The sequence below is a fragment of the Diorhabda sublineata genome, chromosome 11 (assembly GCF_026230105.1).
Source record: "Diorhabda sublineata isolate icDioSubl1.1 chromosome 11, icDioSubl1.1, whole genome shotgun sequence".
Lineage (NCBI taxonomy): Eukaryota > Metazoa > Arthropoda > Insecta > Coleoptera > Chrysomelidae > Diorhabda > Diorhabda sublineata.
This window is the reverse complement of record NC_079484.1, coordinates 6,404,051-6,416,004: the sequence shown is the minus strand read 5'-3', so window position 1 is coordinate 6,416,004 and position 11,954 is coordinate 6,404,051. Positions and strand designations below refer to the sequence as shown.

Genomic DNA, 11,954 nt, shown 5'->3' with positions numbered 1-11,954 from the left:
TGAATATATGTCCCGATGGTGTATTGTTCGATCATTTGAACAGACCACTGTTTCGCGCTCTTCTCATATTGGAGCCGATATTAATTTCTTAGCTGGAAGTCAACCAATCACGTGAACGACAGCTCATGTCCGGACTTTCCAATAGAGGGATTTTTAGTTACATTTATATTACGCGTCACCTAGTGCCTGAAAGTGGAACTAAAAGTGCCATAGAGAAAAGAGTAATCTTTCTCTTATTTGTTCTGTAGAAAATAAGACCAATGTCGTCTGTCTTTTCCATTCTCGGAAATCGTAATAAAATAGATATTTTTCAAAGTAAGGAGTGAAGGATATGAAATTTTGTATGACAAATTAAATGTGTCCTAAAGTTTGCTCCCATACCACTGGCACTATCTGTATGACTATTAGTTTTCTTTGTTTATATATGAAAATTAAAAAAGGATAGAAAGTACCCATAGCATTTCGATACAGGAAATAGAACACAAAGAAAATTTCTTGATCGACGTATAAAATATGGTTGGCAAGTAATTTCGGTTATTATTCGCTAAACCAGGTTTATATGAGTATATTTTTTCACATATGATCTTAGAAACAAATATAAGTGCACGAAAATCATTAACAGAAAAAATCGTGCGCAAAACTATTTGGATTTTGGAACCAACCATAACCTAACATATTTTTAGACGGCAGGACGCGTGTTTAGAAAATTCATCAAATCAACAGTAAAAAAGTTTCACGTCAACTAATTTTTTTGTCAACATGAAGTTATATTGTTGGGTAAGTCATTTTAATGGTATATTTAGTTTCCATTCTAACGAAGTAATTCTTTAGGGAGCAAACAGCTATGGCCAGCTAGGACTGGGATATGAGTCTGATGCAGAATTATCACCTAAAGAAGTCCCTTTGGAAAACTGTGATCTAAAAGCTGAAGATATCGTATCCATAGCTGGAGGCTCTGGGCATACTTTGATATTAAATAACAAAGGATTTGTATACTGTTGTGGTGTGAACACAAAAGGTCAGCTAGCTCTTTCAGATGATACATTGAAATTAACACAAATAGAAATTTTAAAGGGATTTAAAGTAGTTCAAATATCATGCGGCTGGGATTTTAGTGCTGCCGTAACAGAATGTGGCAAACAATTTGTTTGGGGCAATAATTTAAATACACAACTAGGTCTTTCAAAAAGTATAACATGTACTGGAATTCCGTCCAGATTACAAGTTTCCCAAAAACTGGCTACTGGTTTCAAACACGTAAGTTGTGGATTGAGGCATACAGCTATGATAACAAAAGATGGAGGCTTATTAGTTGCTGGTACTGGATCCAAAGGTCAACTAGGGCTCGGTGATAACTTTGATGATAACAACTACCTAAGTATATCCAGAGTTCCTGATTTAAATGATGTTTGTAGTGTGGCTAGTGGACAGCATCATACCGTAGTTCTTAAAGATAATGGTACAGTACTTAGTTGGGGTGAAAACAAATTTGGTCAACTGGGAGTTGATCCTAACGTCGCCAACAGTTTTGTACCACTAGAAGTGTTCAATAATGAAGCCTTGAAGACTGTATACGCTGGGTGGACCCATAGTGCAGGTTTAACAACCAACGGAGAAGTTTTCACTTGGGGAAGAAATACTTATGGACAATTGGGAGCTGACAGAGAGGTGCCATATAAGCCAGAAAAGATTCCTACATTAAGTAACGTTGTTCAGTTGAGCGTTGGTTCTGAACATAATTTAGCAGTAACAACTGAAGGAAAGTTATTCGCATGGGGATGGAATGAACATGGAAGTTGTGGTACTGGTGATAAGAAAGACCTTAAAATACCAACTCAAATTCTAGTTAATAGGAATGTAAAGTCTGCTTTTGCTTGTACTGCTACTTCATTCGCAGTTGTTGACTAGTAAAACACAGTGTTTTTCTCTATGAACAATTTACGTTCAGGTATTTTTTTTATAAAGTGTTGATTAATTACTATTGATTGTATTCCTGTATTTTTATAATGAAATGTTTTGCTTTACTGATTATACTTTCCTTATGTTGGTAACTATGTTCTCAACTTTTGTTTGTATTGATCATTTGTTGACAATTACTTTGTCAGTGGTGTATAAACAATGTTGAATCAATTTCGTTCTAGAAGTAATTGGTAAATATTTTATAATACTGATGTAAATAATTGTCAAATATATATTTTCATTGTAAACAAATCTCAAATTCTACAAATTTTATATAATTCTCAATCAACAAGGAGCACAAATTCTATTTTCAAATGAAATTGTACTGGTCAATTTTTTAAAGAAACCTTTATTAAAAATCTATTTTACAAATATGCATTTTTGTTATTATTCATTTTTCAGTGAAACAGAAGCCAAATTCATTCAGAGTCGTATTCACTCTGCGGAAAGATATTTAGCAGATTACTGTAATATATTTTCTCAATACTCCCGTAAAATCGCTCGTTTGCGGGATCAAGGAGATGAAATTGCTAAAATTTCTCTAAATATTGCTGAGAATGAGAACATTAACAAATCTATGTCAGTTGGACTTGAAAATTTTGCAGTTTGTATGTCACAAATTAGTGATTTCGAAGATATGAGAGTTCAAACATATGATTCTAAAATAGTTAGTGAATTTGCAAAGTATGAAAGTATTTGTAAACAAGCTAAAGAGGAAGTTAAAAATATTTATATAGCAAGGGATAAAGAAGTTGCTAAAAAAAGGTATTTGGATAGAGCTAGGGAAAGAAATCCAAAAAATCGACAACAAATTGTAAGTATTATTTCAAAATTTCATACAGCTTAAACACCAACAGTTAATCTATGATCACCCCCATTTCATAGACTAAGTATCAAGTTATTAATACTAAGCAGGATACATTTTATTCATTGAAGTTTGCTATTAATCACAAAAATTAAGTGTTTTTTTGGGTGTTGTGAATTAAAGTTGGATAAAAACATTTGAAATTTCAAGTAAAAATATATTAACTTTATGATTCCTTTTGGCGAAATCTCATATTAGATCAGGGATGATTTTGGAAACAAAAAAAAAATAATAGTAAGATGAAACCCGTTGAAAAATGAGTTGAATATAAAATATAAAAATTGAAGGGAAAATAATTGACGGTCGATCTGGACTTCCGCCAAAACTACAAGTCCTATGGAAAAAAAGTTGAATAGCAAAGTTGTAGGTAAAAAAAATCTACAGCTTTTGTGTTAAAACTTTTTCCACATAACCTCAAAATTTATGTGAAAAATTAAAATAATCAAGTTTTGAGTTTCTTATTTTTATCTTTTACAAAAATATTTTATTTATTTACGAAATATGGTGATAACTCAAATTTCTATGTCTCAGACACCATGTTACCATCACCATGATAAATTTTCTGGAGACAAGGTTAAAAAAATGGAGCAAATTGTAATTGTTTTTACAATTTTTAGTTATTTATCAAAATTTTTAACACTAATTACTTGAAAAACCGGAGATTCCATGTTATATTGATAAACATAAGTAACTAGAGTGTAAAATAAATATTTAAAAATGTACAAAATTTTCGGATGCCTTTGCATTTTCTCATAAAATTCGCCATGGTGATGGTAAAATTGTGTTTAGGAGATAAAAATTTGACTTTCCAACATATTTTGTAAAAAAGAAAATGTTTTTTTGTAAAAGATGAAAATAAAAAACCAAAAACTTGATTATTCCAATTTTTCACATAAATTTTGAGGTTATGTGAAAAAGGGCGAATACAAAAGTTGTAGATCACCTACAACTTTGCTATTCATTCAATTCTACTATTATCTTTTTAAATTCTTATCATTAAAAGCTTCTACGCTGGTCTATATTGCAAATCAGTAAAAAGACAAAGTCATATTTACTGCAAACTGATTTCTTGTTATTGGTTGGCTCTGCACATTTTAAGAAGGCCTATTAATGGAAAAAATAACAAAAACTCCTAAATCACACAATTATAGCACATATAGTGAAATAATTTGAACATATTAATATAAATATTTAAAATGCTAGCCAATATTTGCTACCTATCCCTTTACACATTAATCAATATTTCAGGGTAGGTATGCCCATGAAAGATACCCAATTCTGCCCTTGCTAAAGAATTTAGGTCCATAAATTTTACACTCATTTTTCCAGTGACACATTCCTGTCTATTTGGACACCTTTTTGGTTAAATTATCACTGTTAGAGCAGGTATTTCTCTTATATTTCTGTCTTGATAATAATTAAGCAATTCTGGGCTTGAATACTTTCAGGATTTTATAAAACCAGCTGGAAAGCCACTATTGTTACTAGTAGCAATTTTACACAAAAGACCCCGCTCAATTCTTATGGAAATTGAATTTCGATCAATTTTTCCGTAATTTGACTCAACCCCAACCTCCAAAAACTACCGCTGAAAAGTATAAGGGTATCATAAGACTAAGGGTTGCGGTCAGTTTTTCTAAAACTTGATAGTTTGTAGCTAGCTGATTGAAAGTCTCACTGGATCGTCAATGGGGTAGATAAGTTGTTTAAGTTACTTCATGAACATTCATCAATCAATTATGGGAAGCTTGAACAGTCCCAGCCACTTGAGGCAATGCCACCCTTCCTCGAGCATTTATGCGTTTTCCATATAATAAGAAGAATTGTTGATGGACTCTTCAGGGGTAATTTTGGGGTTTCGTGCCCATTGACTTTTGATCAGCTCAAACCAGCAAAGTGTCGAGTTTGTGCAAAATTAGCCGTACCCAATTTCCATAGGGATTGAGTGGGGACTTTCATTCATTATTTTGAGTGAATTTTAACTGTTGAATCTTGGGCTCAAAAAATTAAATTTTTATGTAAATCTCTTAAACGAAATGAGGCTAACTAGTGAGATACAGTATGTTTTATTTAAAAATATATTTGTTCCAAGTACTATTTCATGTATCTTTGTCATATTTGATAGTATGTGGGTAAGTACTGTATGCTCTATTAAATGACATTCTTCTTCTTACTACAACCATCACATGAACTGTGAACAGAATTTTATAGACGAAAAAAGCAGACGTTCAAAAACTCGAAAGCACGCATCGAATAAAATTAAATATTAAAATCTGGGTTGGATACGTTCTAAATGAAATATAAAAGAGAAAAAGGTAAATCGTGGACCACGACAAATCTAAATCGTGGTTATCTAACCGAACCTTAAAATTTTTAATTCCCATAAATAAATCGCCTGGTATATTCGACGATATGAGAAAAAACAAATTTACAATAAACAATTTATATTTATAACAACATTTTGATAATCATCGCAAAAAAATCAACCAGATGACTCACGACTAAATGAAAGAAAAAAATTCATTGGACAAAAAAATTTTCGTTCAAATTTTCATAACCATATTTTGGTCACTCTTTCAAATTTTTCATGATTTATCCAAAATACAAACCAAAGTACTGAACACACTGTTTAACTACCACTACACCGATACTTACAGTTAAACTGTCTGACGTGCGTTTCGATAACTAAGTTATCGTCTTCAGAGACTAAGATGACCGAACGTAACAGCGGTGGCGTGATCAAAGAAAAACTAATAATTTAGGGGTAGTGGGGAGTATTCGCTTCGCCCGACCATCCCCTATTAATTAAATTACATAGTAAGTATTTTTATAGATTCAAGCTGAAACTGAGCTAGTCAAAGCTACAGCTGAAGTAACGAAGTCTATCCATAATTTAGAGAATAAAACAAATTCTTTCGAAAAGCAGAAATTACACGATATAAAGTCAATTCTTTTAGATTTTATTTCTACAGAAATTGGATATCATGCTAAATGTTTAGAGACCTTAACTAAGGCTTTTGCGGATATACAGGATATAGATGAAGAAGCAGATTTAGAGGTTGGTAGTTACTGTAGTATTGGTGTAATTATTAGTAGTTCTGGTCTTGAAGTCTTTTACATATATTCTAATTTTGAGATTTGGGACTTGAAAATATTAGTTTGAGTTTTGGAAAGTTATTACAGATTAAAAATGTTGATTTGTTAGATGTTTTTAAAGGTCCGAGTCAGAATTTCATTTGGAGATTGTGTGTCTTTAAATACAAGTACAAATAGTATCACTTTAGCGATGTTGTCTTTAGTTGAAGATCGATAATTGGTTGTTGCAAAGCAAATCTCGACCTAATGTTTATTTAAATACTGGAGATTCATCCAACTGCGAATTAATATGTACATACAAAAAAAAATAATAAAAAACAAATGTAGTATAGCTACTAGTGGAAAATATTTGTTAATGTATTTATTGTTAGCTACTTTTTTATTTTAAATCAACTATATACAAAACCTTGTGTTAAATAATTATATCTAGAATAAACAGAATGTATTAATATCGAAAAAAATATTTATTTAACAAATAACAACCTAATCTAACCTCTCTGTTTGTGTAAACAAGCAAAACATACATTTTTAGGATGTTAAAATATATAGATAGAGAACGTGAATATTCTTATTTTATCTAAATTGTAAATATTAACATACAATTTACCAAACATAAGTTAAATTTGACCTTGCAGCAATGGTATTGAGCGTTAAACGTAGAATTCGTCTGAAATTTTGCGTTGCAAATAGAATGTTATAAATATAACAGATTGAATAGTTGTGAAAGAAATTTCCTCACTAGATCCAGCCATTATAATCTTCAACCGAACTGAAGATTGCTAAAGTGACAATAAATGATAGAAAAATTGTACTAGTTTCAATTTTAATCTTATCTCAACGAATTTGAGTCTTCGTTGTTAATAATCCACTGAAATTTGGCACGTTAAAACATATCAGGAGTCAGAAGTCACAAGAGGCACATTATTTGGGGTTCTGGTTTTGGTTTACATCTATTATTGCGCTAAAAAAGCGAATTTATCGAAAATTTTGGGCAGTACATTGCTTCAAAGAGTTGTTGAATGGTTGTGAAAGAAATTTCCTCAGTATACCCAGCCATTATAATCTTCAACCAAACTTAAGATTGCTAAGTGAAAATAAATGCTGACAGAAAAATTATACTGGTTTCAATTGGTATCTGAAAACTCGTGAATATTTCAAAAACGTCCTACAATAAACTGATTCCTGTTAATTTTAGTTTCAATCTTATTTTAACAAAGTTGAGTCTTCATAATGAATAATCCATTTAAATTAAGAAATTATGCGCGTTGAAACCTATCAGGGGTCAGAAGTCACAAGAGGCATATTTTTTGGTGTTATTTGCTTTGATTACATTGTATACATCTTTTCTTATTAAGTTAAAATTGTGCGACACTGGAGAACCAAGTGTTTACAGCAGATCCATTAATCCCACTCGTTTTAAAAAGTCTAGAATATGGGAAGACTTCAATTGATAGAGATCTTTGCGTTGAGTTTTTTCTTCCTAGAAAATCAGGTAGGTCTTGTTCGGATTGACGTTTAGCCCCACCGAACGACACCACCAAAGAATTCTTTTACTTAGATGACTATATCCCATAACAGTTCGTCTACTACTAAGCTCCTCATTAGTGGGGATGCCCTCCCCCTTGTGAACATCCCCCGGTGTCTTGCCCTACTTTCATTTCTGTTTTTCTAATAGACAGTAGTTCTGCCATCAATCTGGAGGTTGTCCTATCTATTCCTCTCGTGTCTAATGTTTTTTTGACTGTCGGACTATTGTCGAAGGCGAGGTTGGAGAGGTTTCCACTACAGAATTTCAATTCTAATGTAGAGGCTGATTGGTCTGAAGGATTAGGGATGTGGTATGTAGGTTATTCTGGCTCTTCTCCATGGCTCTGGTATGTACACCAGCTCTAGGCTGCTTCTCCTTCAAAGGGAACAGGAGGAACAAATCGCACATTTTTTGGGGTTATTCGCTTTGGTTTACATCTTCTATTATACTTCGATTCCAGATCATATAGTTAGAGCGAGATTTTTCTTCTTTCGGTTCCAATAATGTCATGACCTATTGCTTGAACTATTTTTTAACACTGGAATATTTTCGAGGTCGTTTAGTATAAAACTATGGAGGGTAAATCTCAATAATGTCCGCCTTAAAGCGAAATTAATTAATTAACCCAAAATCTTGGGTTTTTTGTTTCTGGGATTTGTAGGAAAAAAATGCTTTGAAAATGACGCCTCTACCCTTAATACAAATTTCAGAATTTTCTATGTGTAAAGTGTCCATACTATTAGGAAACTTTAAGATGGTGAAACTATTTTAAAATTCGGTAGAGACGCCTTTTTCAAAGCCTTAATAGTTTTTGTTACACTACATTATGTATTCACCACCTGTTTTCTCTATTTTCTTATACTACTTGCTGTCCAAATTTCCGGTCAACTGTGGATTGCCTATAATTCGACTTGCTCTCTTTTGCATTGAATCAACCATAGGGTATGCTTCATATACAAAGCCCAGAAACCCCAGAAGAATTTTAATCAAATATCCAGCATTGGGGAGAATTTATTTTTTTTTATTTTTAGTTTTTTTGTACATTTAGGTTAGGATTACTTAAAAACCTAATTTGATAGAGGCTGAGTTCTGTTTAGACTTTGCTGATATGTATTTTCATTATATAATATTTAGAAATTTATTTCTATTCTTAATTATATATTTTATTTATTACTTAGGACTTTCAGAATATGAGAGGACATCTACAAACGGTAATGTACCAATAGTCCAGTTTAGATTTATTCTTACATTTATTTTAACCATATACACTAGTTATTTATTTTTATATGCAACGACTCCGTACGAATTTTCTGACTACTACTATGAAATTTCTCGGACAAACCTTTCTCAGAAAGAAACTTACAAGAAATCTCAGGCAGCTATTGACTTTTCGATAACCAAATCTAACTTTACTATATTATTAAATTTGTTTTAAAACAGTTTGTTGAGCTCACATTGTTCGCCTTTACAGAATTCTCATAATTCATAATCTAATTTCAAATTAATATATTATCCACACTTGTTCTTAAACACACTGTTTGCTCCAACATTTCCAGTGGATAATAGAACATATTAGCATCTGCAGACAGAATGAGTCAGAGTTAAGACAAATTTATACTTCAATTATTACTATTAACATTTTATGTTTACTTTCTCAGGAATTCAAAAAGTCACTTCGTCTTCCCCGTGCATCTCAAGATAAAAATATTGGAAAATCTTCATTATTTAGATCCACTGGATCATTGGGCTCCTTAGGAGCAATTTTCTCATCAACTTATAAGAAAAAAACACCCGGTATACCCAATCCTAATGAAAAACTATCAAAAAGTGAAGAAACTTTAGATTCCATGAAACACTCAGTTTCAGAATCAGAAGAGGAATCTGAAACTGATACTATAGAGAATATAAGCAGTACTAGCGAAAACGAACAGTCGTCACCAATTGCAAGAAGATGTAGAAAATAAGTTGGTTATTTTGAATTAATAAAGTTAATCATAATAATTCAATTATCAAATAAAATCCAACACTATTAAAAAATAGGAAAAGCATTTTTAGTTATAAACACAAAAAAAACACCCTTTACTAACATCCCAAAGTCAAAATGCAGGGAAAAACTCATAAATTTAATAAAGTGTTTTGATATTTGTGTAACTAGATGTAGCTTATAAGTAAACTTATTTTATGGTGAATACTAAATAGATACTAGTAAAGATTTTTATTTATCCGTTCCTTCTACACCAGCTTGGGTCATTAGATCCCCTATATTTTTTTCTAAATCATCTATTCTGTTACCCATTTCATCAATCCTTGTTAATATTTGGTCCGACATATTTTGGAATTTATCTTGAATGGTTTGTAGTAAGCTCTGTACCTAAAAAGAGTATATAATTAGAGATCTTCAGCACTGAAATAATAAAATCGCACTTTTTTAAGTCTTAAAAAGTATTGCAATGAATTTTAGCACAAAATTAATATAAGAAGTCAGAATTAATACTCACAAACATATATTTTCTTTATACCTTGGAAGTAAATATGTATCCTGCACCAATTTTGAGGCAGAAAGTTTATGTCTTGGTAAAGCTACACATGAGAGCTCTGAACTGCACGCTATGATACCTAAGACGTAGTTCAGAAGTCTCATGTGCAGCTTTACCAAGACACAAACTTTCTGCCTCAAAATTGGTGCTGGATACATACTTACTTTAGAGGTTTAAAGAAAAATAGTATACACCACAGAGATATATTTCAACCCCTATTTAACAAACAGTAATAAAAATTCCTATTTTAAAAGCACACATTTTCTACTGTAGCTTCAGTTACAGCTGTACATGCCTTGAATCTCATATCTGATTACATTTTGGTCAAGAGCATTCCATATTTTGATAATTCTAAGAGACAGTCGCCAACATTGTGTAGCAGGTGTGACATGGCTTATAAGTAACATAGCAAAGAATTGAGGTCAAGAGCTTTTAGTAGACCATATCAAAACTTGGTTTTCAATCTCTCTGAAGTAATTAAGACGCTTGCAATAAGTGGTTGACCATTTGTTTTTGTTTTTCCTTCATAGAAATGTATGATGTATGGATCTAATAAATTAACAATATAACTGTGACCGTGAACATAATCTCTTTCAAGGATAAAGGATACCATTACTGTTCTGCTCCCACAAACATATTTTGATTGTATGCAGAGTTGTGCAAGCTTTTTGTTTGAATACTGGGACCCAATAATTATCACTTTTAACCATAGGTGATATTTCTAGAGCAAATAATCTCTAGTAAACTGTTATTGTGCTCTATGAAAAGCTGGGGTTCACTTCTTTGTGAAAATGGTTCTCTAATCAATACAATAACTGCAACAGTATTTGGGGAAAGTAACATTATTATTTTGGCAATTTTTAGAGTTTAGATTGGACTAAGTCATGTACTTAGGCAAAATGATTTTAAAATAAAACACCCATAGTATTTTAGTAAGCATTGATAAGCTATTATCAATTTAAAACGAATAACAACCAAATTAAGCAAGTAAAAGAAACCTAGAGATTATAGATTATTTTTTTTCAAGATATAATTATGACATACACATTTCTAATAAAAAAATGTGTGAAGAAATTGTAATATAATACAAATGAAATTGTGATATAATCAACATAAGTTCTAAAAGAATAAAATCCCCTGGGCAAATATTTAACCTAAGTAAATTATTGCTTCCTACTATACCATATTAATAACAAAAAGGAGTTTCGGACCTATGAGACCCACGCATGAATTTCACAATATCGAGAGTGTTAACATTTATGTCTGTGAATTCAACACGTAATTGGAACAATTATAGAAATAAAAGAATTTAACTTACATATTGGGTTAATTCTTGTACATTTTTCGGATCACTTGCATTTAAACTTGTGTAACTTTCGTTATCGTTATTCATTTCAACTTTATCATCAACCATTTTGAGGATATATGAGAAACACGATCAATTTTATTTCTCAATAAAAACACAAATCATTTATTATGTTTTTGTTTGATCGAAAAATGTCGCTCTTCGCTCCAGGTACAAATCAAGTGTTGCCGATACCAAGGTTGCCTGTTTTAATATCCAAACTTTTTATCTAAAGTGTAATGAAATGTATTATATTTTCAGTAACGGAGTATGTCCGATTTCAGTGTTTTTATTTTTAATTTAAATATAATTCAATAAAAAACTGAAAACGAAAATGTGAGGAATTATGACATGAGAATACAATGGCAACACAGCTATTTGTCTCTCTAGCATAGAATTTAATTCAATGATCTCTAGATTTCAGATATCACCATAGAGAATGATATTGTTTTATTATTTTTTATTCTAAAGCAAAACAATTACACCCTTTGTTAGTTATACACTTTGAAAGTTATATTAGATATTGCAATAAAGTATTGTGAAAATTGTCAAAATAGTAAGGTTTAAATTGTGTATTTACCCTGTAACTACTTATGTGAAACCTCTATTTTCCTTTTTATCTAT

At 31.3% G+C, this 11,954-nt stretch overlaps 3 protein-coding genes across 3 annotated transcripts; 2 read left to right on the top strand and 1 right to left on the bottom strand.

The window, feature by feature from the left end:
* Positions 1 to 459: 459 nt before the first annotated feature.
* Positions 460 to 2,337, top strand: LOC130450363 (secretion-regulating guanine nucleotide exchange factor). The gene is made up of 2 exons (XM_056788718.1): positions 460 to 777; positions 832 to 2,337. Exons 1-2 carry the CDS (start codon positions 760 to 762, stop codon positions 1,906 to 1,908), a joined length of 1,095 nt encoding a protein of 364 aa, XP_056644696.1. The 5' UTR covers positions 460 to 759; the 3' UTR covers positions 1,909 to 2,337.
* On the top strand, positions 2,119 to 9,412 carry LOC130450430 (CBY1-interacting BAR domain-containing protein 1). The gene is made up of 5 exons (XM_056788803.1): positions 2,119 to 2,150; positions 2,362 to 2,773; positions 5,658 to 5,882; positions 8,627 to 8,659; positions 9,107 to 9,412. The coding sequence occupies exons 1-5, from the start codon at positions 2,119 to 2,121 to the stop codon at positions 9,410 to 9,412; spliced, it is 1,008 nt and encodes a 335-aa protein (XP_056644781.1).
* On the bottom strand, positions 8,442 to 11,625 carry LOC130450365 (heat shock factor-binding protein 1). Its single transcript, XM_056788720.1, has 2 exons — positions 11,304 to 11,625; positions 8,442 to 9,819 (listed from the first exon to the last, which is right to left on the bottom strand). Exons 1-2 carry the CDS (start codon positions 11,397 to 11,399, stop codon positions 9,664 to 9,666), a joined length of 252 nt encoding a protein of 83 aa, XP_056644698.1. The 5' UTR covers positions 11,400 to 11,625; the 3' UTR covers positions 8,442 to 9,663.
* Between the last annotated feature and the right edge of the window lie 329 nt (positions 11,626 to 11,954).